The following is a 27,948-nucleotide window of genomic DNA, read 5'->3' as shown; positions in this document are numbered from 1 at the left end:
TATTAATTATGGGAAATGATCCAATATTACAGAAGTGTGTGTGTGGCAAAAATCATATGAACCTCTGGGATTAGCAGTTAATTTAAAGGTGAAATTATAGTCAGATGTTTTCAACCAATAGGATAATTGGGTGTGAATGGGCATCCTGTTATATCCCAAGACCAGAGATTTATCAGATTCTGATCTTTACAACAACTTTGTGGACGTATGTCGAACTCAAAAAAGTTTGGACCACCAATCCACAGTCAAACAGATTGTGTACAGACGGAGATAATTCAAGGCCAGTTACCCTCTCCAGAAGCAGCTGACCAACAAAGATAAGGCCAAGCGCAAAGCATGTAATAGTTGACAGAACAGAAATCAGAGTAACCAAATAAAAGCCTTTCTCACACTGGCTAACATTATTGCCCACCATTAAGAGAACATCATACAACAATGTTGTGCATGGCATGGGTGCAAAGACATAGCCTTGAATTGCTGTTTGTTTGTGGTTTGCTAAAATCACATGGACAATCCATGTTTAGACAGATTAAATGGACATAGCCTGTACACAGATATTTGGTTTGAACTTTCTGGTATACATGAGATATGAAGACATGCATTCCAGCATTACAACATCTGTGAAACATGGTGGTAGTATCATGGTTTAGGCTTGTTTTGCTGCATCTGGGTCAGGACTGCTTGCCACTTTTGACTGAGCAATGACTTCTGAATTATATCAGTGATTTCTAATGGAAAATGTGATGGCCATCAGTACTTGAATGGAATCTCCAAAGAACGTGGACCCATTCAACAAGACAGTGATCCTTGGCACATGGCTTGTTTTATCCCAGAATGGTTAAAGAAGAAAAAAATCAACAGATAACAGTAGGCCTTTAGCTGTGTACAAAATGGGGTCTTACTAGATGCTGAAAGCAAAGGTTCACATATTTTTGACTGTCACAGGTCTGCAATACAGGGTTCTTTCAAACGTGTGTACATAAATATATATAATATTCATCTCTACAGCAATTTAGATTTATCTTACAAGTAGTGGCATCACCTCATATTTGTTTTGGTTTATTGAAGAAACTCTTACTGAACTGAGCTGTCAAAACCTATAAAAGAACAGGATGAAAATATCTGAGTCCCACACAAGGTGCCATTCCATTCAATTCAAATCCATTCCACACAATGCCTCTGGAAGAAAGAGACATCATCAGGAGACAAAAGACCTAATTGTACCCCAAGAGAAACAAAAAGAAAAGGACAAGGCAAGAAATAAAAGCACTCAATCCAACTCTAAATATATGAGCAATCAAGTTCTTCGTCTGCAAATCAAGTCTGTCCCTGTTGGACTAGTAATGGGCCTCAGGCTCAAAACGAAAGACAAAAAGGTCTATTCAACAGCAGCTCTCCAATGCCATGTCCGAATGAGAGACATGCTCACAGAACTCCGAATTCCACAATCCTCTGAGCAAATCTGCAAATTGCATCATGTCCCAGCTAGTGACTAGATTGTGGTTTGTTAGTTCAGTTTGGGTCGGCTTTTGCCTTTATGCTGCACGTCCTCCTCCCGGGCAATCCGCAGTCCTGTGCCGACATTTTAGCACCACTGCTCAAATGACGTGTTTTGTTGAATATGAAAGATAATTAAACACCTCATTTGCAAGGGGTCTTTTGTGGTTTGCTGTTTACTGTAGGACCCGTTTTTTGTGGAAGTCTTTTACACCTGGCTAACCTGCAAGTCATCGCCCTCGTCGTAAACGCCGGGTCGTTGGAGAACCACATCGTTCCTCCGTTCCCATGGCGACGAGCCATCCATGTTACTCACTTGAAAAGGAGGCGCGGGGCCTCCTGGAGAGACAGGCGGCTGCGCGGGCCACCTGGGAGTAGGCTTCTGAGCTCTGCTCCCTCCCAGGCCATGCTGAGGGCTCGTTGGGGAGTGGGATTCTGGGCCTGAGGGGCATGAGCCACCACAGTAGAAGGTGGATGTGGGTTCCCTGTGGTCCTGCAGAAACCATCAGAAGAGGAGACAAAAAAAAAAGGGAGAGGGAGGGAAGGAAGGAAGGAAAGAAATTAGATTCCATCAAAGAACTGGTGCATGTTGGGTGCTACTTCAGAAAGGCAAAAGGGGTGGAAGCCTCAGTGTAAGTGACAGCAGAAGGTTTTAGGAGTGGCAGCTTCAGTGGAAGTTGCAGCTGAAGGGTTTTAGAAGTGGCAGCAGAAGGTTTTAGGAGTGGCAGCCTCAGTGGAAGTGGCAGCAGAAGCTTTGGGAGAGCAGCCGGAAGTCATATCAGGGCCAAAGCTACAGAGAAATTGCTTCCATGTTTTGATAAGGAGGATGACCAGTGGCAGGTGCAACGCCGTTAGCCAAGGTACAGATGGAATAGCAGGAGGGATGTTAGTCACATTTTACTCGCTGAAAGGTAAACAACACATGACAGAAAGAAAGGAAATGAGACATTAACCAAAAACAATCTTTTAAGACATGGTAGTGCCAAATTAACACAAGGAAAAAGCAGCAGAAGTCAAACAAAAGGATACTACAAAAGTACCTGCAATGCAATAATTTGTTGAAAAATCAGGATTGATACAATTTTCCATGCATTGGGTTTATCAAAAAATTCTTCATTAGCTTTAGTAACCCAGAGCTATTAATTAATCTCAGGTACACTATGCTTATTGAGTGTCAGGTAATAGCTAGCGACACTTTACCGCTGGTCAACATTCATGAAGCAATGACACCAGCAAAAGCCTTTATTGAGAAATGACATAAAATTACATAAACTCTGGTAGCCAGCTGTCTGCCACCCACGGAAGGATGACATGGAGGCAGGAATCATGGGGTCTTCTAGCCAAACTACTTCTTTAACCAAATCCAAATCTCAACTCGGGGTGTCTTTCTTTCCTCCTGCTCTCCTCAACTCTCTCCTGCCCTTTATACCCATCAGTGCAATTTTGCAAGGTGTCTCCCATTAACAGCATTCCAGTCTGTACTCAGGACCAAAACCAAGGGAGGAGGAGGGTCATGTGGCTATAGGTTTGCCTCAGTCTGTGCTGCTTGAACCTAAGCTTCAAGCTCTACATCCTGGGTTGGATTTCTTGTTTTTATGGTACCACAATGAGGCAAGGCCAGGGCAGAGGCTCCCTCTCCTGGATTTAAGCTATTCCTTCTTCCCGGGGTACTTACCCAGTAATGAGCCTTTAGCAAGCCCTCTCTAATAAGTTTCTAGGGATTCGGGCCAATCATCTACAACTATTTATTCTAGTGGAAGTTGTCAACAAGGTGGAAACTGACTAACGTCAGTGTAGGCTTACATCAGATATCATACAAGGCTTATGCTGATGTCATAGCTCTTGTTACCCATCAGTCAACTATCACCAGTCTACATCAGTCTCATGAATTCAGAAGCAAGTGCCAGTCTTTACCAACTAGAACAGAGGTCTGCAAATGCAGAGCTTGGATCCAGGATCCAGGCCGGGATTTTAAAATAGCCAGCCAGTATGACGCTATAGCTGCAACTGCTAATGCACTTGACAGGCCAGGCATAGCATAACGCTGGCTAGCCATTTTAAAATCCTGGCCTGGAATCTGGATAAAGACCTCTGGTTAAAGACCTCTGAACTAGAAAGTTGTGTCATGTTTTATTTTTCAACATGCTATTGCTTTAATAAATATAAAATCTAGTTCAAATATTAAACAGTAGTAGGCAGTTGAATGAAGAACAGTTTGACATGCGGTGTAACATGAACTGCTAGTAGGAGATAGATGGAAGAATGTTGAGGGAACATATTAAAAAAAACAATGACTGATGACCTTCCATAATGTCTATGGCCGTAACAAAGGTTACATCAGGTTTTAGATACCAACCGGATTGTTCTAGTTTAGCCAAGCTTTACTGAAAGACTCTCACTCTAACTGGCAGATGTGAGGTGTGTGCCAGCTTCAGAGAAAACATGCAAGTGTCTTTTGAAGGTTTCAATTGTCTGTGGTTAGTCTGTAATGGACAACATATTTGTTCATGTGGTACACATAATGGTAACATAACATTAGAAAACCCATAGGGATTCTAGTTGAAATAAACACTATTTTAAAAGTACTGGAGTTTCTGGGGTTTTTATAACAAAGTCTGGACTTCTATGCCCAGAACTAATTCTCTATCTCTAATATCTAATATCTATCTCCAGTGATATAAGAAACAAAACGGTGTAAACAAATTTTCGGACACCTATGTCTTCCAGCAGCATAGGTTTACTTCATCTATTTCAGATGAAACACTGAAGCAGTGGGAGGTCAGATGAATTGATGGATGCATGAATGGATGGTAAGATAGATGGATGTGGCAGATTAAAAGCATGGAGTTTCTGGAGAACTGGGAACGATAGGGTCATGGGTTATTGCTTTTGCATTTTGTCAGTTTGTTTGCTTTGATGGTGTTTGTTGGGCGGGGTTAAGAAGCAGGGAAGCGAAAAACATAACTGCTCCGTTACGGTCTAGGGCTGGGATGCAAACAAACAGAGAAAGTGGGTGGGGTTTGGGGGCCGGGGATTGCTGTCAACACGTACGTGCTGCATTCGCCATTGCGGGACGTATACCTCTGAATGCAAGGGTTTGAAAACCTTCGGGCCTGACGCATCTGCAACAACACAGTGCAGAGGTTCCATTAGACACAGAGGAGGAAGTAGAAGGAGGGAGGGAAGAGGGGGAGAGAGAGAGAGAGAGAGAAAGAGAGAGAACTGACCAAAATGTCAACACATTTCTGAATATTGTATCCACACTGCAGACTACACCTGTGTGGTCAGTGGAGCTGATACAGTGGACAGTGAGTGTAGAAACAAGGAGGTTGTTTATAATGTTAATTACATTTTGTGTTCACATTAAAAAAAAATGGCGCCAGAACTGGCTTTAATGTGGACCTGAACAAACCTCCTCTGTGTAAGAATAAGCAGGGACTAATAACCTACTGTGGGTTTGTAAATGACGGAGTTGTGGAACTAATGGGTGAAGATGGTGGAGATGCTGTGTCTTGCTTATAACCCAGAGATGTGGAGTTATAACCTCTATAGGGCTTCAGGGACCGGGGATTGGTGTCAGAAGGGGAAAAAACGTACCGAAGCAGCTGAGCGCCCCGGACCACGCTGGGCAACTATCGCCCCAGAGATGGCTTTAATCCAGCTGTGCATCTCCTCAGGACTGTCAGTCTGAGAGAGAGGGAGAAAGATCAATTACATTAAAAGGCAGGTATATATCAATTATATATGACAATGGGAGGAACATTACAGGTATATATACATTATGCTATTGTAGTTGACTGGATGAAGAGAGCCTGCAACAATGAAATGTAAAAATGGCCGCTTTCTCACCTGAATGTAGAAGGTCCTTGAGGTAGTGACGAGTTCAAAGAGATTGTCCCTCATCATCAGATCACTGGAAACATACAACCGTCATTATATTTTCTTTTAATTTTACAAAATTTTCTCCCGAAATTTTAGTCACCAACTCTTCCACCATTAGCTCGAACACCCTACAGCAGGTTGAACCTTGGTTAGGACCTGGACACACTGAGGTTTGCCATTTGGTGATACCACCCCCCACCCCCACAGTGAACCCGTACTTACTGTTTATGTGGTAATAACAATAAATTTTATATAACTAATTAACTGTTATTTAGTGACAACCAGGAAAGTCTCAAATTTAAATAGCATGGAAATACAATTATTATAATATTATTAACAGGGGCCGCACAGTTGCTTCGGTTTCCACCCATGCTCCAAAAACACACGTTGGTAGGTGGATTGGCGACTCAAAAGTGTCCGTAGGTGTGTCTGTTTTCTGGGCAGATAACCCACACCATCCCCAACATTTTCCTTTCTGAGACCCCTGTCTTTTGTTGTTGCTTGTTTTGGGTGATTAGGAAAAGGGGCCGGGGCCTAAAAGCCAAAAAAAAAGCCAACATTTCCGCACAAATGAGCACACACACGTACACGAAAAACAAGCATGACTGAACACACCCACACACACACACACCACTTACCTTTGTTTACACTCCTGAACTTTAGTAACCTCTTTCAGTGGAATAACACGCAGAGGCTCTCTGTCCTAAGGGGAGAGAGAGAGAGACAGAGAGAGAGAGAGAGAGAGAGAGAGATAGAGAGAGAGAGAGAGAGAGGTGATCATGAGAATATACCCCTTATTCCACATGGGTTATTAAAAAAAGAAAGCACCTATACGCTACAGGAAGGCCATAATTATCAGGTTGTTATTGACCAGCTTATGCATGACTGAGTTGGGAACAAGACCTCCATCCCACTCCACGTCCTCACATCCAAACAGTGATTAGGATTCCAGACTCCAGATGAACGCCCACTGATCTCAAATGTTCAAAGCGACCTGAACACGAGGTAATGGGCGATGGTAATGGGGCAGCCAATTCAGGTGTTTGGTTATTTGTATATGAGGAGGTATAGTAATGTAATAATTAGTGTCTCAATGAATTCAGATCCATTCAAATGTGCAATTCCAGTCATGTGTGTTTTGATGCATTGTGGGGACATAAAACACACTATGGGTATGGCATCCTAAATCTTTATGAAACATAAACCTAAATCTTGAACCATGTCTTCAACTTCAAATCTAGTGATTTTACATTGTGGGGACTTGCTTCAGGGCATAGTGTGAGTGTAAGGTTGTTTGGTCCCCACAATGTGAGTAAAACCTTGTAGACACACATGCTCTGGCAAGCTGCTGACTTTCAACACGTCACCCGAGGGAAGGAATTTACAACATTTATTTTGACAAGTTGGAACAACCCACCGACGGCGCACACACACTCGCACACTGCCCTGTGTAACTGCTGTGCAATTTAAGGTGGAATTATTTTAGGAAAGGAATGCAAGGTATTTTCTTCACATACTCTAATCTTTTGGAAAATCTTTACACTGAATGCTGGAATGTTGTGAGGATTTGGTAGTATTCAGACACCTTAACATTAGCGAGGTCAGGTCCATTTTTTGCAGCTCCAGCAATCCGCCGATAGACTTAACACTTATCAGAGCTGGGGGTCTTGTGTATAGAAAACAGATGACAAGAAAAGAGGGATAAAGTAAGGGACAAAACACTCACCAAGTCAGACTTGAAATAACTGATAGAATTATCATCCAGCATAAAGTATCTCCTCTTCCAGTTCCTCATCTACATCCAGGCAATGAAAATTATATTGTAGTTACAATGTTATTTAAACAATAATACATTACAATATGCTAATAAAATAAGTAATATCTAGGAGCATATATAGAGCACATAAGACTCACCACTGCACCCTGTTTGACGCAGAATCCGGCCTTGACCATGGACTGGTCCTGATTGGCCCGGCTCAGGTAGTACGGCAGCTGTCCTTGGGGTTTCCTCAGAGCACCCCGCTCTGCCCCGTTCTGCCCTTCACCCTTCTCCTGCCAGTTAAAGCTTAGTTAAAAGTGCAGTAAGCAGGATTGTTACAAGAGCAAGAAGCAAGAAAGCCCACCCTTTACATCCCACCTACATTGTCACTGAAATGGATTCAATTCAGGTAGCAGATGACATCATCTAAGGACAGAAATGAACTGACCTGTGTAGGGGTGATGATGGGCACTCCTCCAATAATCTCCGTCTTGTAGGAGACCTGCTTCATGGCTCCCAGGGCTTCCACACAGGCCTCTGCAGGGTTCTGGACATTGTGGTCAACTGGCTTCGGGACCTGCATACCAATGATATTGCTTAGAGTCGAGTAGCAGTCGAGTCGAGTGTGAAGTAGTGGGTGCTCTAGCTGGCTTCAGCACTGACCAATAAGACAGGGTGCTCTGAAGTAGCTGGACATGGGCTTAAGTTTGCCATCCCCTATGCCCACTTCCAGGTAGGTTATAAATCCCCCATCATTGGGCTGTGGAGCAGTGGAACTGTATTCTCCAGAGTGCCATACCTCCATCCACTCCATTCAGGATGATCAGGAATGACAATGCCTTCTGAGAAAGAGGTGGATGACCTTGCCTTTATGGAGGTGCGTGCCTCTGGAAGCGGAATAGCCGAGTGGAAGTTTACAAGATCCCGTGTGTGAGCATAATGCCTAGTTTCCTTTCTAAAGAATGGAAGGGTTTCTTGCTTCCCTTTTACCAGTGGAGAACAGTTGGAGAATAAAAGGAGCGAAGGCCAGGAGGGAGAAGGAAGAAAAAAAAAGGAGAAAAATGTAGGCGACAAGAAAGTGGAGCAGGAAAAGAGCCCCTACCATGTGTGCTGTGCTTTTCTTTAAGATTTATTTATTTATTAATTTGGCTTTTTCGCAGCAGGCTTCCACAGACCTGAAGCTGTCTGTCTGATGTCAGTTCCAGACAGGAGCATCCTGATGTCCCTGTTTGACTCTCTGCATTTGTTTCGGGTGACTCATCTGCTTTTTGTTCACTCTTTTATGAGTGATATTTTGAAACTTAAAATGAATGATACCGTGACCCTGAACTGGATAAACGGTTACAGATAATGAATGAATGAATGAATGAAAAATTGAATGATGATGGGCCTACTCTGCTGTGCTTACCGACTGATTGAGCTTGTCTTCATCGAACATTGCTTGGCGATGCTGCCTGCTATCACCTCTGCTATTTACAGTGCTTGCTGACTGACTAGGCTGCAGCCCTGGGTCGGTAAATGAGAAACAATCTTCAATGAGATAGGAAAGTCAGAACTGACTCAGGCTTTCTGTCTGTGTGTCGCTGGCATAGCCAAGGCTGAGAAACGGCAGCTGGAGGCATCTGGATGGTGGGGAGAACTCTGAATGTTGAAAAGCATGAAAAGGGTTGATAATGTTGCTCTATTCCTGCTCCCACAGATGGGTAATATTGTTTTTTTTTTTTTTGCTGTTTCAGATTTATTACTTAACTTATAGTGGGACTGACTCCAAATTCAGGAGACCCCTAGCACTAACTACATGAATGTAGATGCAGACTGAAAGTGCTACAAAAGTAAACAGCTCGAGTTACAAATGAGTCAAATATGTGATAAATAGAGTATGTTTTAACATGATCCTTACATTGGGCACCAATAATAGACGTCCTAGAATTTGTATGACATTTGTTACAGGTAAACCTGCTTGTGTTGGTTGTTAACTCACCAGAAACCACATGGTTTAAGTTTGATTCCAGAATCTCAGTGGGAATTTGTTAGTATACTCAGAGATTTCAGGCCATACCACAGTGTGTGATTATTTGTATTTATTATTTGTGATTATGTGATTACAGAGACTTACTGTGATTTTGGTGGCATTGTTGAGAACGGCAATCCATTCCACCAGGTCCTGCTTATCATTAGCCTGTAGGTAGAACTTCCTCATTCCAGCATTGATGACTGGGAAGAGAGCGAGCGAGGAAAGCGAGAGAGAGAGAGAGAGAGAGAGAGAGAGAGAGAGAGAGAGAGAGAGAGAAAGATTGCTTCAAATCAGAAAGTGTGTGAGAATACCAAGACTGCATAATGAAGGCTTAAGTGTCATTTCATCATTTCATTTAAGTGCTTCTGTACAATTGGTTTGGGGATTGTGGGTTGGCGTTTGCTTATGTAACTGCCTCCACCTTAAAATGAGCGAGGACACACTCGCATACACATACACTGTATATATAGACACTGATTAAAAAAGCAAAAGAATAATATAGGAACTAAAACTAGACAGTCGACACTGTCCTGTGTCCACTGATGAAGAACTAGAGGACACAAGGTGGACCAACAAGGTTGGAGTGTCTCACAGAGCGGTATGCAGAGCAACAGGTAAGAGTACAGTGTGTAATTGTAGAACTACAAAGTACTCTTGTTTAGTCAGTGGAATTGATAAAATGGACAATGAGTGTAGAAACATGGAGGTCATTTTTAATGTTATAGCTGAACAGTATGTACAGTCAGATCAGTCTCTCTCGCTCTCACACACACTGCCATATACCGCACTGGTAAAGCCATCTGTAAACACTGAAAGAGGCAAGAGATCATAGCATATCATAACAGGAAGATGATTGGCTGTCTACAGGACACACCTATAACACAAACACACACACACACACACCCACGCACCACAAACATTTCCTTCAAGAAATAGGTCAAGCTGCTGACACACTGATGGTGAGGCAAAGAGGTGAAGCACATTCCACTGCATTGTCCTCAGCTACAAACAAACTCGTCACACTAGATCAGTGCTTCAGGTGTAAATCTGTGACCTCACAACCCATTCCATTACAAACCCTACGAATCATTAATCTAGGAATCAGACTCCATTAGCTGAATATGGCTCAGAGTCATTACTGGAAGTATTCTGGGTAAGAAAACACCAGATTTACCTGAAAGAACACAGTGGAATACAGACAAAAGCTACCCCTGAATCTTCATGTCATTTTTGACCACATTTGTTCGAATGCTTTCAGCGACTGACATTTAAAGAAACAAAAGGTAATATTCTTACCTTAATATTACAGCTTCAAAATCATTGTGATGCTCCTTTGAGTTTTATCAGGGAGAATAAAGTCTCTGTCTTTGCTACTCTGTGCCCAGCACTGTAGAAACTGCACTATGTAACTTTTGGAAGAAGGTAGGACACCACCACCCCCTTTATTTCAGGACAATTCTGTAAATGTGAACTGAACTCTGCAACTGTAGGGGGAGCCCAGTTGCAACAATATCAAGTCTTATATTTGAAAATGTTTTCCCTTAAGTGCATCCGTATTGGTCAAAATGTTTGTCCTTCTGTATCTTCTGGCTGCTCCCACTAGGGGTCTCCACAGAGGATTGTTGCTATCCGCATGTTCGGGTTTGCACAGGTTTTATGTTGCAGTTCCTTCAACGCATTTTTCATGGCTTGGAACTGATATGGAGAGAACAAACCAAACTCCACACAGACAGTGACCCAAGGTGAGGATCAAACCCAGGGTTCCAGGACCCTGGACTGTATGGCAGAGACACTAATTGCAGCGCCATGCGGAACCCCATTGGTTAAAAATGGCAGCCAAAGTGTGTGGCCAAATATCTGACTTAAAAACTAAAGACTAGCTAGCACTTTTGTAAAGAGAGAAGCATAGCTATAGATGGCATACACAGAGTAGCCTTGTTAGTTGCCAACTATATGGCTCATAGCAGGCAGTGGTCATTGCCAAAAAGATGCCAGCAAACAAAACAAAGGCCATATCCAAGTAACTATAAGGCAGGCGGTGAAGAAATCCATGCCAAACCAGAAGAGTCCAGGCTTTCCAAAGAAATGGAAAAGGTGAGTCATATGTCTCAGAACATCCTTTTATTTCAGAAATGAAAAGGAAATGACATATCTGGCCGCCATCTTGAAAGCTGCAATACTGGATCAAGGCCAAGTTTTTCCAACGGGAAGGTGGTCATGTAGCATATCAAAGACCAGAATTGTCTTAGAAACTTATTGCAAGAAAAATTGCAAATCTGAGTAATCAGATTTGCACTATCTCTTATGGTTCAAAAGTCATCAAGACAGAAATCTCAAATGTTATGTTGTTTGTTACGGGCTCCACAAGACCCTGAATGTGCAGCGCTACCTGACAATGCTACAGGAAACAGTGTTCCCATCCATTCTGACCAAAGATCTAGTTAAAAGTCGAACAACAGAAATTTTGAACATATGCTACATGACCACCTTCTCATTGGAAAAATTTGCTCTTGATCCAATATGGTGGCCATATTCCAGACATAGCCTAAAAGATGTGTCCTGTGACTTTTGACTCACCCTGCACAACAACAATCATGATCAATGACAAATGCTCATTTTAAAGTTGCATCCCATCTGTGCAGATAGCCTCCCTCATCATTTCGACCAGACTAGATGCAAAGCCCTAGAATTCACTATGAAGATAGACAAGAGCACAACTCTGACCACTTCGCTCAAGTGCACAGAAGCTATAAATACTCCAGAGGTTTAGAGCTTCCGAGCTAAACTCCAGCATCCTGAGGTCAGCCTGCGGTCATCCAACTGCTTCCTCCTATTTACAGCCGGACAGAAACACAGAGCTGCTTCTAGAGCAGGCGTCCTGGTGGATGTTGAAGACGTGTCTGTGATTATGTCCCTGCAGTCCCTACAGACCACAGCTCAATGCCTATTGTGCCTCCCTCCCTAGTGTACAGAGGCCAGATGTGAAGTGTGAAGGTGCAGGTGCTGAGATTCAGAAAGAGGGAACGCCTTACAAGGCTGAAGTTTGAAAGCGGAAATGCCCGGCCATGTTGCTGACCGCTTATTTCACTCAGGATATGTCTCCAACACAAATTGATTCTTGCCTCTTTTTGCAAGGTATACCAGGCCTAAATATTTTCCTGTGGGGACAAAGCCAAATGAGATCTTACTGGTCAAACTGGTGACCAAATTTGAGCTATGGGGTGGAAGGGTCCCTTTCATAGTTCCAAGGCCAAAAACTGGAATCCAATCAAGCCTATGTGGCTGCAGTACAGAGACTAAACTTAGTTTAACATAGCTCTCACTCTTAGAACCGTCTTCCTTTATCCTATGAAGAACAATGCCTGGGGTAATGTGGACGGTGTGTGTTTGTTTTTCCTCGCTCAACACCCTCCCTGGTGCTCCCTACTTTCCGTAGGTACCTCCGCCTGGTTTTCTGAGTACAATGCTATGCACAATATATGGGAAGCTAAGCAGGAATTGGGGGTCTGGACTGCCCTTTGTGTCTGTTCCAGTGGGTCAGGAACCTTAAGCAAAAAGAGGCTCTTCACGTAGAACCTTGTAGTGTTCTTCCATATATATATATATGTAGTCTTCCCATGTTTCATTTTCCAGATTGAACAGATATAAATCTCAGACAAAAATATAACATGCAGGCTTTTTTCTGCATGCTATGTTGGACGTCATGTAGTTCTTAAATATGGGAATGAATAATGTTACAGAAAAGCTAAATGACCTCTCTCTACCACTTGAATTAATGTTTCTAACTATTCCAAAACACTTAAAACTAAAACTCTTTCCTAGTTTAGCTAGGAAACGTATAGGCAAGCTTACCGAAGCAGAACTCCGCCTTTGGTCTCAGTTTTGTGGCATCGCTGACCTGAAAGCAGAAGCGTTCAATCAGCATCCCTCATCAAGACAGGCCCTTGTATTTCTGGCTAGAAAAAAATCAGAATAAAGCACCACTCACCTTAGAAATATATGTGAGTTTGAGGGACCCGACATAGGGAGCACCTTCTGGGAGGTTCTGTGGAGATCAAAACAGAAGGTCAGTGCAAGCAAAGTTGAAGTTCTTGGTGAAATCAGGAACATAGAGGGGCATGGAATTCATCTCCCTGTGGCTCCAGCCCCATAATCAAACTTTAACACTTTCATAATGCAGTCAGAGCACACATTAATGATAAAAGAAGAGTGTGTGTGTGAGAGAGAGGGAGAAAGATAGAGAGAGAGAGAACGAGAGTGTATTTCACAGTATCTGAGGAAATACATGGATGGAAAGCAATGAGGAGAAGAGTTGCAGAATTGAACGGGCACGTATGAATGTTTCACCACATGTCTAGAGACAGCAGAGCCGGTCTGAATTATTCAAACCTCAGTACAGCATTCATAAATTATGAGATTTTTTGGCTTAAAACACTTCTGCGTTCAGATGAAAATGGGAAGAACTCAAATCCCCCAAAAACAAAAAGGAAAAGAGCAAGGAAACTTGCATTAAGAACAAAAGGATGGGTTTTGAAAGGCTGAGGAAGGCTAGAATTATTTAGATAGAATATTGTACCTGATTAGCAAAGGGGCGAGTTTGGTGATTGTTAACTAGGCAGTCTAGTATGAATTGATTAGTCACAGTGTCTCATGGGGTTATCTAGGGAGTCCAAATTAATTAGCTATAAATTTAGACCTATAGTTAGACCTGATTAACAAAGAAGCACAGTTGGTGAAGGCTAGCTTGGCAGTGTGGACAGAATTGCCAAGCATGGGAGTCAGAATGGACAGAACTACATTGCTGGACAGTGAAACTGAAGATCCAGGTTCCAGGTTAGGGATTTACAACAGCTGGCTGGTTACCTGGCTAGTCAAATGCAGTCACTGCTATAGTGTCACGCCAGTCGGCCATTTTAAAATCCCAGCCTGGAGCCTGGAACAAAGATCCGGATTTGAAGAACTCAAACTTTGTTATTAGGACAGTGTCATCAGTGATGAGTTATCTGCAATGCATGTGATTTGACTTTGAAACATATTGAAATGTTTCTATACGTTAACCTGGTTTATTTAGACAGATGCTGGGATAGCATAAACCATGGTTTTGCATCTGCAGGGCTTTCTCCTTGCAAAATCATGTATTATGATTTAAAAACTCTGCCAAAAGCTGGGCATAAACCATAGTTGCCCAGTGCACCAGTGAATAGTGGGGGACAAATCCACCAAAAATGGTCAGTACACCATAAAGCCAGAGTATAGAATCTGGCCTTAGAGAGTCACCGATCAATGATCTCCATCACTATGCCGTAGCTGACACAGCGAGCCTCCCTCCATTAAAGCATCAATTATCTGCAGCACAAAAAGTTCAACTGAGATGAGCCTGAGGCTTAATCCGCTCAAAGCTGCCTGCAGTTCATGAAAGAAAGGCCAACTGACATATAGTGGTCGTATATTTCAGATGACAGTCTGTGAGCCAAAACTTTTGTCCGGTAGATCAACATGTGGGTATCCCTTTAGTAAATGCCATGCAGTTCAACAGCTCAAAAAACAAACAAACAAAAAAAAACAAAAACACCAGAGTATAACCTACCCTTGAAAGTTAATGAACCATGTCATTGGCCCAGACATTGACAGGCAGTTCATAGACAAAGTGTTTTCAATTGGATCTGCCAGTTGTATTCTGAAACAACGCATGACTAACTACCGGGAAGCGCCGCAGTAGCCCTGCTGGATGTTCCAGTGTTTCTTTGCCTCACACTAGCACTTGTAGCATTCATTATTTACAGTTAAAAAAAACAATGAGATGGAAACTCCTGAAGGACAACAAGCAAATGAGTTTATTGACCACCAGCCCAGTGTAAACATTTGTTGCCGCTTGGAATTGCTCAAAAAAGGTACATGTAGTTTTTGCAGACCTTCAAGCTTAGACAAAGATTTGGGCGAGGTTCATTAGCTCTTTGCCCTACCTGAGGGTTGTCCATGTACCAGACGAGGCTGCCCTCCATCGTGTCCAGGATGAAGTAGCGGCGCAGGAACTTGCCGCTGTTCTCATTCTCCTCAATGTCCAAGAAGCCACAGATCCGGTTCTGCCGATCCACGTAAGGCATCACACTGAGGCTCAGAGAGAGAGGGAGGAGAGTTAAATAAGAGATTCTGCAGGCTCTGAGTCTGAGTTTTTTGGGTTTCTGGACTACTCTCAGTCCGAACATGGGGTTTAATATCTCCAGAAGCACTGCTGTGTCTGATCCACTCGCACCAATACAACACACACTACCACCACACCAGAGTAAAAATAAATACACAACTGAAAAAGAGCTCAAATATTAAGACAGATTGACAAGAAATGCGTAACAATTGATCATCACAATATAGATTTAACACAACTTCACATTAACAATTCAACAATGGCTGTTTCAGCATTTTGCTACGATGAGACCACCAAGTCTCGATGACGCCATCTTCTCTGAATGGGGTTTCATGAAATATGAAGGAAGACAGGAAGAAAGCAGGTCATGAGAATGTCATGGAGGAATAATTCACTAATCTTTGTGCTAGCATTCATTGCAAGACTCTCTCTCTCTCTCTCTCTGTCTGTCTCTCTCTCTCTCTCTCTCTCTCTCTCTATATATATATATATATATATATATAGGAAACAATTTAATACGTCTAATTGCCAGCTTATTTTAAAAGAAGTGAAGCTCCAAAGTCAAAGTATCATGATTTACTAATCCTAAGGCCCAGCATATTCATGTCTCATGACATGTTTTATTCTTCAAATGTTCGACTTTATGTGTATGACTCCACATTTCCTGTTTGGGAATGAGACCAACTAGTGTTGAAGGTGTTATTAAAAATAAAATACTTAAAATCCAATAAAAATTACTAGTCACTACATTTTAAAATGTAGTACCATTACCTTACTAAAAATCACTACTCATGACATGGTATAAAGCAGCCTACAGCAAGTTTTTTGTTCACTCATTCATTATCTGTAACTGTGTCATGCTTGTGGAGGGTTCACCCACTCACCTAGTCAATCACACACACATCTGTGGACCATTCCACACACTCCCCCAGTCATTCACTCACACTTGTGAACAATTTCACACTGCCAACACCTAACAACATGTGTTTTTGGACTGTGGGAGGAAACTGCCGCTCCCAGCGGAAACCCACGGAGACCCAGGGAGAACAAATTACATTTCTCACAAACCTGAGGCGAGGGCCAAACACAGGACCCTGAAACCTGCACCCGTCAGCCAGTTGTCCATTTTTAAAATGATGTAAGGCTAATGAAAATAATAGCTAACAAAACATAAATAAATATCTCACATATTAACACTTTGTAAACAATAATTTTTATTTGACATAAAGTTCAGTGGTCAATACCACTCTCCCTTTGCCCCAAATTCCAAAGTAAGTAGAGTCACTAACTAGTGTTTTTCAAGGTGAATGTAGTCATCTGAATTCTAGTGTGTTTCTGACCTGGCCATCCTGGAATTTTGAGCCATAGCTATAAGCGAACATAGACTTATCACTCTTCACTTCCAGCCATAGAGAATTAAACAAGCCTACTCCTGTTGAAGGACTTCCAGAGCTCGTGCTGAACAGATGGCAGTCTGGTTCTTCACACCTCTGGGGCACATGAAACATCGAGCAGCATGAGCACCTCATCTATCAGAGATGGAGCAATGCTTCTGCCTGTCCAGGACTTTACCTCTGGCTACAGGACATGAGAAGAATCAAGCAAACAGGGGGACAGCGATACCAGCTTGACTGCTTCAGATACCAGAGCAGATCGCACTACATATGTTCAGGAAGACTGAAATAGCAGTCTGTCTGTCGTCAGTGTGGCATGTCTTATGTTGTGCTGTATTTGCCCGCCACCTACCAACTGAATGGGATGCTCAGGAGTAGACGAACAAGTCTAGAGTCAGTTTGTACTATGCCTAGAATTGGCTAGAGGGTTATACAATACCCCAACATTAGGCTATGGAATCGTGGAACTGTGTTCTCTGGTTAATCTATTAAGATTTTTTTTTTTTTTTAGGTGTGATCAAGTTTGTGACAAGAAATATCCCACTATTCCTTTTGGAAGTTTTTGCAAATTGTTAATTTAATGCTGGGGTGGCACGGTGGTGCAGAAGGTAGGTGTCGCAGTCACACAGCTCCAGGGGCCTGAAGGTTGTGGGTTCGATTCCCGCTCCAGGTGACTGTGAGGAGTTGGTGTGTTCTTCCCGTGTTCGCGTGGGTTTCCTCCCACAGTCCAAAAACACACGTTGGTAGGTGGATTGGCGACTCAAAAATGTCCGTAGGTGTGTGTGTGTTGCCCTGTGAAGGACTGATGCCCCCTCCAGGGTGTATTCCTGCCTTGCGCCCAATGACTCCAGGTAGGCTCTGGACCCACCGCGACCCTGAACTGGATAAGGGTTACAGATAATGAATGAATGAATGAATAATTTAATGCTAACATAGATGTACAATCTCTTAGGTGAGAAAAATCACAGAGCTGTTTCTTGTTTCCTTACTTTCCTTTCCTCATTTTTCAGGTTTGACAATTTTGGCTCAAACTCAAGATTGAGCTTTAAAAGTCACAACTTGCCGTTGATAACCGTCTAACACTTGTTAGCTACATTAGCCTTTAGTGAAAGACTACCTTTAGACAGCAAACGTGCCTTGGGTGACTAACACTGGGATAAAGGGAGAACTGTGCATATCTTATTTTTGGCCAAATCATTACTTCAGTGCCAGGGCTGGACTAATCATAGCCTCTGCCTTTCTGTAACCACACGCTAGCAGCTGCAGTTAGCAGCATGTGTCCCACAGCTCAGCTCTGATCCCACGGGTGTGGGGGGAGCACTGGGTTAGCGTGTCTGAAGAGGAAATGTGCTTGTGTTTGTGTGTGTGTGTGTGCAGAAGGAAGCGAGAGTGTGGTTCTCACAGTGGCTGAACAGGTGTGGGAGTGTGCAGTGTGTGGGTGCAGTTTGTACAGCAGCTGAAGTTGTACCTATTTTCAAGCTTTTAGCACACCACTCCATTTGGCCCATCAGACAAAACCCTGTACTTTAACAGGATACTGTTACTGTAATGTAAGCTTTCGGTCATTCACATGGTGCAGAATATCATAGAATAGAGGACAATCCTGGTAATCAATTAGAAATGTTTCCTGGATGCTGTAATGAGTCTCTTATGGACAGTCTCCTGGGTATTGTACTGCGTCACATGTGGGTAGTATTCTGGGTATGGTACTGAGCTTTGTGGGGTAATTTCCCAGGAACTGTACCAAGTCTCGTGAGGGTCATTTCCCAGGTATTGTGCTGGATTTCATATCTGTAATTTCCTGGGTACTGTACTGGGTCTTGTGTGGGTCATTTCCCAGAGCACTGGACTGGGACTTTTGTGGGTCCTTTCCTGGGTATTGTAATGGCTCTGATTTGGGTAATTTTCCAGGTTTTCCAATGGATCTTCTGTGGCTAATTTCTTGGGTACTGTGTTACGCGGGTCATTTCTTAAGTATTGTACTGGGTCCTGTGCTGGTCATTTCCCAGGTATTGCACTGGTCTTGGACAGATTATTTCCTGGGTGTGAAATTGGATCTCATGTGTGCACAGTTGCACAACAGAGTTTAATTACCTGCGTGAAAGGAGCTAAAATGCCTTTGTAACAAAATGCTTGCTAGTAAGACCAACAATAACAAGTGAATGCCTTAATCTCAATCTGATCTAAAAGAGTTTGACTAAAGGCATTCCATTCACCTGAAAACTGCCTCCCATGCTGAACTGCTTTCATTTTTACTTTCTTTACTTTGCAGAACTAATTGACAGATGAGATGATAAAGACCAAACCAGTTTTCTTAGTTTAGCTATAGAGATAAAGTCAACATATAGTATATAGTTATTAAAGAGAATGCAGACTATACTGATAAGCAACAATGCCAATTTACTTTATATACTCTATGTATTGTAAACAATGTGACTCCTGGTCGATACTACAGTGATGTGACAATGCCTGCTCTGTGTCTTGTTTGGTTATATTACCTTGGCAATCATAGGCAAGCAGAGCAAAGAGAGCAAATCATCCTCAAATTCATTTCCTCTTTAAGGTGGATGTGCCGTCATTCCTCAATATGAATATTAACCTCCTCATATGGCAAAACTTACAAGTGTGTCTGTTACTAGAGCAAAAAGAAAACACAAATGGTCACAGCTACAACTTCAAAATAATTAGTGAATCTGGATAGTGAAAGAAATAACTCCCTGTAGATGGATGTTTTTCATGCACTTCTCGGTTGTAGAAAGGCCTCGATTCTGCAGTTTGCAGGAGTGCTAGAGCCATGTTATTGGTGTTAACCTGTGTGTTTTACCATACAGTTTGGGATCCTGTGAGTTTGTTGTGTGTGGGTGGTATTTACAGTGGTCTTAGGTGTCCACATAATTATTTACAAACTTAAAAAGTAAAATAAATACACAAACAGCCACGTTAAAAATTTAATTTCAACCCAGGACACCTCAACAAAAGCAGCAGACTGTGGCACTTTGCTACAAAATACAAGATGAGATTGGGAATGAATGTCAGGGTGTTCCCCACAGTGGAGAAAAAACATAAAATACATTGGGTAAGTCTATTGCAGGTTAGATCAGGTTAGACATACTTAGATCTTGTAATTTTCATATGATTTTATTTTTTCATGTACTATATGACAACAATTTGAAAATCAAAACTGACTGATTTTTTGTCCTAATCATATTCTAATACGCAAGGCCTTCTGTCCAGCTACTGAAGACCTAAACAAAGAGATAGCTTAATTGGCTGTAATCACATAAATCCTACAGCAGGTAAAGTCCTCATTGGATGATTTCTATTAGGATATTTCAAGATCCTAACAATTCCAAACAGTTCTTTAGTCGGAAAGAACCACATACAATACAGAGAGAGTGATCTTTTCCACATGCAGTGTTCTCTTTTACAGAAAAAAAAATCGAAAAAACAACAACAATTTAAGCATTTTTACTCATAAATGCACCCCTAAAATAATAAATAATGGTGAATAATGATGAAGATTTGTGATATAACTTTAACTTTTTACAGTAATATCTGTAATATGTGAAAACAACCCACACCTCACTTAGAAAAGCAACAACAGGCCTCAGTATGTCTTGGTAGAATACAAAAATAATAGCTCTTCATCACAAGGACTTGTTTACATTTAACTGTAAAATAATTTACATAATTTCCAGAAACAACAAGACTCAGGGCCTTCTAGGATAAATGAAATCAGAATCAAACTGAACTAAAATACAATAAAATCTACATGTATTGTATGTAAGGGCGGCACGGTGGTGCAGAAGGTAGGTGTCACAGAGCTCCAGGGACCTGAAGGTTGTGGGTTCAATTCCTGCTTCAGGTGATTGTGAGGAGTTGGTGTGTTCTCCCCGTGTTCGCGTGGGTTTTCCTCCGGGTGCTCCGGTTTTCTCCCACAGTCCAAAAACACACATTAGTAGGTGAATTGGTGACTCAAAAGTGTCCGTAGGTGTGTGTGTGTGAGTGAATTTGTGAGTGTGTGTGTTGCCCTGTGAAGGACGGGCGCCCCCTCCAGGGTGTATTCCCGCCTTCCGCCCAATGATTCCAGGTAGGCTCTGGACCCACCGTGACCATGAACTGGATAAGCGGTTACAGATAATGAATGAATGAATGTATTGTGTGTAGTACCTGCAGAGATAAGTTTTGAAATGAAGGGTTAGGATCTTGAAATATCCCAAAGGGAGTTGTCCACTCAGGATTTTACCTGCTGTGGCATCTAGGTAAACACAGCCACAACCCAAGCTCTCTCATTGCTTGGGACTTCAGGGGCCGGAAGGGAGGCTGAACACATTTGATCAACTACCAATTAACAGGTATGAAAGTATTTTGGTTTGCATATTAATGCTCTGGCTTTTACAGAAGGAGCGACTGTAAAACTGATCTTAAGTTAATGACCCCACTTGTGTTTACTCTCATAATTCCAGTACAAAATAACAAAGCAAATTTAAAGTTGCTGCAGCAACTTTAACCCTAACTGTGCCATTCATTAGCTTTAAGATCAGGCCACGTTTACACTGTAACCCCAGCTGTGACTCAGTCACTTGTTCTCAAATTTGACCACGCGTTCTGCACAAAGCCTGGCCTGGCTTTCCTCTGTCAAAGCCTGAGAACAATAGAGACAGAGACAGAGAAGTATTATGAGGCGCATATGTGACCTTTCACATACTGAAGGTTGTGTATGGTTACTAATAACTCCAGAGTAATAAGTAACCACCTTAGTTTCTCTTCTAAAGGCTAACACTTAGTAGAAATGGATTGGTGCCCGGAGCTGCTTCAGTTTTAAAGTATAACTTTTACCTGAAATCACACATATGACATTACTATTTTGGAGGTATCCCTGTTGCAAAACTTGAGACCTTGAAGGACCTGATCTGAGAGCTAGTAAAATGGCATTATTGATGAATGTGCACTTTGAAATTTATGACTTTAATGTCAAGTCTAAAGACCAGTTGTGAGAATATTTTCTGGAAATTCTCACTTTAAAAATACAAGTACAGACATTAATACACATGTCCTTACATTAAAAACAGGACTACAAATTATATTCTACAATATATATCCCCTCACATGTTTACCAATTCACCAAAGCTTAATTTCACAAATATATGCTTTTAATCATAAAACGTATGCTTTCACTATGATCCCACATCAGCTCTGTCTGCTAAAAAAAAACCCCAGAGTTTACTGGAATCTGCCAACTGGAAAATTTACAAAGCACAACATCAACAAATTATAATTCTACAATTGCAATCGCTAATTTACTAAATCATGCCTTTACTGTCATTGGCTGCACCAACGAAAACACTAAAACAAATCAGATAATGGTGAAAATGAAAGAAAACAGCAGGAGGGTTGAGGGTGGAGCAGGGGACGTTGTGTGGGGATAGAGGGTGATTTTGGGAAGGATGTGATGTTGAGTGGAGCATGACGCCAGTTTCAACGACACGTTGACGGTAAGAGCTCATTCAGGAAACTCAACATTCAGAAACACAGCTTAAGCTTTCAGGGCATGTGCTGCAACAGCGCAAACAACTTCAGAGTCGACTGATCGAGAAAATATTAAGTGTAAGTCTATCTAATAAGTGTTTGGTAAATATAAGCGCAATATATATTTTGAAACATGCATTCATTCCATCTTCTGTAAACGATTCGTTCTGATCAGGGTCTTGGTGTGTCTGTAGTGCATCTGGAATAACTTGATGCAGGGTAGGAACACACCCAGAACCACCAGTCCATCACAGAACATCACACACTCACCCAGTCATTCACTCATTCACAACTGTGGCCAGTTTCACACACTCACTCAGTCACTCACACCAAAAGATAGTTTCACACATTCACTCACACCTGTGGACAGTTTCACACACTCACTCAGTCACTCACACCAGAAGATAGTTTCACACACTCACTCCTGTGGACAGTTTCACACACTCACTCAGTCACTCACACCAGAAGATAGTTTCACACACTCACTCACTCCTGTGGACAGTTTCACACACTCACTCAGTCACAAACACACTCACAATTTTCCATCAGAAGCTGGGCTTCAAATCTTTGTGTTGACAAAGGAAGATTTAAAATAATGCTCTCATTATAATATGTGCTACCCAGTGATGGACTGCTGCTGTGTCCAGAGTGTGTTCTTGTCTTGTATGTAATTACTCATGCTGGGCTCTGGACCCATCGCAGCGCTGAAAAGAATAAAGCAGTTGAAGAAATGATGGATGATTGAATGAATGAGTGATTGTATTTGTAAATGTGTTGGTATCTGCAGCATGTGAATGAAGCAGTTCTTCTAAATACAGGTCAAATCAAGTCACTCACTCACTCAAATACAAATTATTTCAATCAATGGCTCAGTCACTCAGTCACTCACTCACACATATTCACATTCAAATCCAAACTTCACTCACTGACTCCCTCCCTAACTTCCATGCCTGGTCACTCCATCACTCCCATATATACATCCTAACTCACGATCTCATTCTTTCCCTCACTCATTCATACATTAACTCACTAAATGGATCAATCACTGGCTCATGCACTGATCCAATCATGCACTCCCTCACATACATACAAACTCACCCGCTCATTTACAGACTCACTGACTCACCCACCTTTAACTTACTCACTTTGTCATTGACACTGTGCGTTCTCAGTGAAAACACCACAGGGTTAAACTGCGCTGTGCTTTTAAAGCTGTGTCTGGGTTCATATCGACATCACGGCTCATGTCTCTAATCTGACACCACCACAGTTTTTCGCAGAGATAAGATCTTCCTCTTGTCGACACTGAACGGCATCACAGGAACACAGGCTAAAGATCCAGATCATGCTTGATATAGTTTCTGAAACTTCATTGTGCTGTTGCCCTATGATCCCTGAGCCCTTCAGCTTCACTGCTGTCTGTAGTTCAGAAAACCTCTTTTCCATCAGTGATCTTCCTACAATAAGATTGATATTTATTTTTTGACACTTAAAGGAACAATATGTTTTTGTATATGTTTTGTATAAAAAAGTATTTTTGCTCCTGGGCTCCTCCTACACTTGCAGAGTTTAATTCACTACCCTCCTCCAAATATTACATAGGGCAGATTCTGCACAGTATTACAGCTCATATAAGCATCACAATGACTATCATGCTGTCATTTTAAAGTAAAGATATTACCTAGAGTCTCTTTAATGATTATTATGGCCCACCAATCTAACCCTTTGTTTATAATATTTCCACAGTTACTGTTACAGATTGTCAAGGTAAGTTGATATTGTAATGGTCCAACAGTTTACACCCAAGAGTTATTACTATAGCAACTATTGAAAATGTCATTACAACACCATTATGGACCTATACCTGCAGCATCCTGGTAACTACCTGTGATACCATAGCAACCTCAAGGCAACATGCTGACATACAAGACACCAAGCACAACATAGCAACAACATAGAAACCACTTGGGATGCCTTAGCAATGACCTAGCCACAGCCTGGCAACCATCAGGAGCGGCACAGCAACCAACAGTTGACATACCATAGAAACCGCAGAGGACCATATTGGTTACCAGTGAAAAAACAGCCGCCCTGCCACCAGAAGCACCATAGCAACCACCAGGCATCCAGTTGGCATGCTATAGCAATGACCTAGCAAAACACTATGCAAGCACTAGGAGCACCATAGCAACCACTTTGCAACACCTTGGAAACCACTTAGGAAACAATAGCAATAAACTGGCAACACACTGACATACTCCAGGAAGACCACAGCAACCACCAGGCAACCAGCTGGCAACCACCAGGAAAACCATGGTAACCACCGGGCAACCAGCTGACAAACCATAGCAATGACCTGGCAACACACTGGGCAATCACTAGAAGCACCATAGCAACCATTAAGCAACCAGCTTGCAAGCACAAAATGAACCGCATCAACCCCCAACCAGCAGACAACCAACTAGAAATTAATAGCAACCACTATGCAACCATCAGACATACCATAGCGAACACCTGGCAACGCCATTTAATATGACAGCAACCACCTCCTAACACCATAGCAACCACGAGGAATACTATAAAACTACTTAGCAGCACCCAGTAAGCCATCGATTGCATGTTATAGTGAGTTTATTGCAGGTAAAAAATTGCATTTTGTTAGAACCCCTTAAGCAGAAAACTGTAATACTGTGTATGAAGCAGGTCTTAATGCAGAATAAGTGTAAATGAAATAATTCTGGTGTTCAAGCGGTGAGAAAGTGGGAGGGGAATAGTCTTTATGCACCTGCGTCTGTGTTGGTGTACATCACACGTAGAAATTTGAGAAGGGGAACGGTTACAGGACTTGTTAAGTGCTTTGTGAAGTTGTAATGTACACAGTCCAGAGGAAAGAGGAGACTACTCAGCAATCCATCAAGCCACAAAATAGCATCTAAACTAAAGATTAAAGGAGTACTACACAGAGAAAGACATAAAGGTAAAGCTATTGTTATAGTCTTGGTAGGTAATCGATACCTCAGTCTAGCACTATTTGATTGTCTACCATGGTGTACTCTAATATTACACAATGTAATAATACTCTTCAGCATCTTGCTCATACAGTAAAAGTGTCCATCTCAGGTGGTCTAATCATGAGCAGTCAATAGCAACACAAGTCAGAATTTATCAGCTGTTCTAAACGTGTAAACTGCAAGGAATTCCTAACACAATGTCTGTTGTGTTGATCAGACAGACCTGTGTGTTTTCTTCAAAGGATATGGTATATCACAGAGATGAGACAGATAAAGCAGTATATGACAAAGATAGAAGAGTACACAAGACAGAAAGTGGGTTCTCAAAATATGAGATCGATAGAGCATTATATACAGACAAAACAGAACAGTTTTTTTTAATAAAAGTGATTGAAATTGAGATTTATATAGGACAGTCAGAGCAGTGTATAAGACAAATACAGGAATATAGAACAGTGTATCATAGGCAGAGCAGTACATCAGACAGATAGAGCAGTAGCCTATAATCAGACAGATAGAGCAGTAGCCTATAATCAGACAGACAGAGCAGTAAGTCAGACACAGAGCACTGTATCAGACAGATGGAGCATTATAACAAACAGAGAGAGACAAATATCAGACAGATAGCGCAGTGTATCAGACACAAGGCAGTACATCGGACAGATAGAGCAGTACGTAAGACAGATAGGGCAGTATATCAGACAGAAAATGCCATATCTCACACAGAAGGCTGTATACCAGACACACAGAGCAGTATATAAGACGAAAACTGGAGTATAGAGCAGTATATCATAGTAGATAGCAGTATATCAGACAGACAGAGCAGTAGATCAGACAGAGCACTGTATCAGACCGATAGAGCATTATAACAGACAGACAGAGACGTATATCAGACAGAAAAAGCCATATCTCACACACAGAGCAGTAAATCAGAGAAAAACAGTAGTATATCAGACACAGGACAGAAGTCAGACAGAGCTGCATGTCAGGAACAGAGCAGTAAAAGATAGATTGTACAGTTTATCAAACACAGAGCAGTTTATCAGACAAATAGGTCAGTCTATCATACACATTAGGACAGATTAGTTAACAATTTACTGCTCGATTTGTATCGGACAAATCCAGCAGTAAATTAGATAGAACAGTAGACCAGACCCAGAGCAGTAGGCTGTATACCGTTGGTTCTAGTCGCCACTGAAATCTCACCTTCTCCCACTTCAACTCGTTTCATTTAATCAGTAGTCCACATTAACACCGAATATCCCCGCGTTTCTCCGTGTCTTTTATGAAATCCTCACCCCGTAACTCCACATCTGATCTCCCCACCGCACTTCCAGAGATAGAGTCGGTGTTAAAGCTCGTCCTCGCTCTGCCCACTCTTCTCTCTGGCTGAATCTCAAATGGCGCTCTTCTCCCTACCTAGTGCAGTACGTGGGCTTAATACAAAAGGCCCCAGGACCTAAAAACGAGGTCACAAAGAGAAATTCCGGACACAGCCACGGACCTGTGTTTTCTGCTGAGACATATTGTGAATATTAAGGTGCAGAAAACAGGCGTACTATCTCATAAAGTGCGCTACAAAGGAAGCAGTGTGCCGTTTTGAACACACCCTCTCCCGCTCTCTGGCCTCAACTTCACCACAACAGCGCTCCCGGGGCGGAGCGAAGAAGCGCTGCCCCGCACTGCATCTTGGAAAATGTAGTACTACAAGACACGTAAACCGCCATTATCCTAAATTTATTACAGTTGCTCTATATATTTCAACAGTTATTAAACTATTACACATTTCATTACACATTAAATAATTTGAAGGCTATCGCTGTTTCTGAGTCATCTTAAAGTATATATTTTTCTATAGTTTTATCGAAACAGATAAATTAATCATGAGCAAAATGATGGGAGCCATCAAAAATATGAATAAACAATAGCACAAAGCATATATATATATATATATAACCCCAGCCGCTTTAATATAGCGAGTTAGCTAAACCAGCTCAACTGGATGAAAATGACACTCACCAAACTTTATCTTTGCTTAGATAAAAGGTATTACATGTACATAACTATATGTAATTTGATCCAGCAATATCTTACATTACACTTTGGATGTACTTTCTGTATCATTTCTCTAAGTATCCTTCTTTTGTTTCTATTTACTCTTCTCATTAAGGACATAATGATTGATCCAGATACTTTCATAGCTGTACTATATGTGATATATAAAGTCTATAAAGTTGACAGCCCATCAGTGGTCACCGAAAGTTTTGCCTTACTCTATTGATGTTTGCTTAGTTCCTCATGTACTTTAAGTACAGTTCCCCACATAGTGCACTAGTTTTACATACAGATTGTGGTAAGGGAGTCACCCAGTGAATCATTCTGAACATGACCGCTCTGAACAACATTGGGAAACTCAAGTTTCATATTGCAGGTCAGCAGCGTCCATTCGAAAAGTCCGAGCCTGTGATTGAAAAGGGTATTTTACTCCTTATAAAAAGTTTTATGAGTAAGACATGGATGTTCCCCACTGTACACAGTCAGTCATAGCATCCACTGCAGCACCAAAACAAGGAAACTGCCATCAAGGAACGGGCTATGATATTATAAACGGAAATAACCGTGGCTGTGCTGCATCAGTTCTGGGGAAATTCCCAGGCTTGGGACTGAACTCCCCCACACTGTTGTTCTCTCGAAGACTGCATTTTGCCCTCTGCCTGAGA

At 41.9% G+C, this 27,948-nt stretch overlaps 1 protein-coding gene across 5 annotated transcripts; it reads right to left on the bottom strand.

Annotated features, from left to right (window-relative positions):
- plekha1b (pleckstrin homology domain containing, family A (phosphoinositide binding specific) member 1b) lies at positions 1-26,777 on the bottom strand. 5 transcript variants are annotated; one of them, XM_066664936.1, is made up of 13 exons: positions 26,435-26,777; positions 15,116-15,260; positions 13,141-13,197; positions 13,005-13,050; positions 9,255-9,352; positions 7,587-7,715; positions 7,294-7,431; positions 7,106-7,174; positions 6,018-6,082; positions 5,347-5,410; positions 5,095-5,184; positions 4,579-4,619; positions 1-1,990 (listed from the first exon to the last, which is right to left on the bottom strand). In XM_066664936.1, exons 2-13 carry the CDS (start codon positions 15,254-15,256, stop codon positions 1,810-1,812), a joined length of 1,119 nt encoding a protein of 372 aa, XP_066521033.1. In that variant the 5' UTR covers positions 15,257-15,260; positions 26,435-26,777; the 3' UTR covers positions 1-1,809. The 5 variants fall into 5 exon arrangements, with proteins under 5 accessions (XP_066521033.1, XP_066521032.1, XP_066521031.1 ...); XM_066664935.1 differs by having other exon boundaries at positions 4,549-4,619; positions 26,435-26,776; XM_066664934.1 differs by lacking the exon at positions 4,579-4,619 and having other exon boundaries at positions 26,527-26,776.
- Between the last annotated feature and the right edge of the window lie 1,171 nt (positions 26,778-27,948).

The sequence above is a fragment of the Hoplias malabaricus genome, chromosome 3 (genome assembly GCF_029633855.1).
Source record: "Hoplias malabaricus isolate fHopMal1 chromosome 3, fHopMal1.hap1, whole genome shotgun sequence".
NCBI classification, from domain to species: domain Eukaryota; kingdom Metazoa; phylum Chordata; class Actinopteri; order Characiformes; family Erythrinidae; genus Hoplias; species Hoplias malabaricus.
Note: the sequence above shows the minus strand (reverse complement) of the source record. Positions and strands in the feature narration are given on the sequence as shown.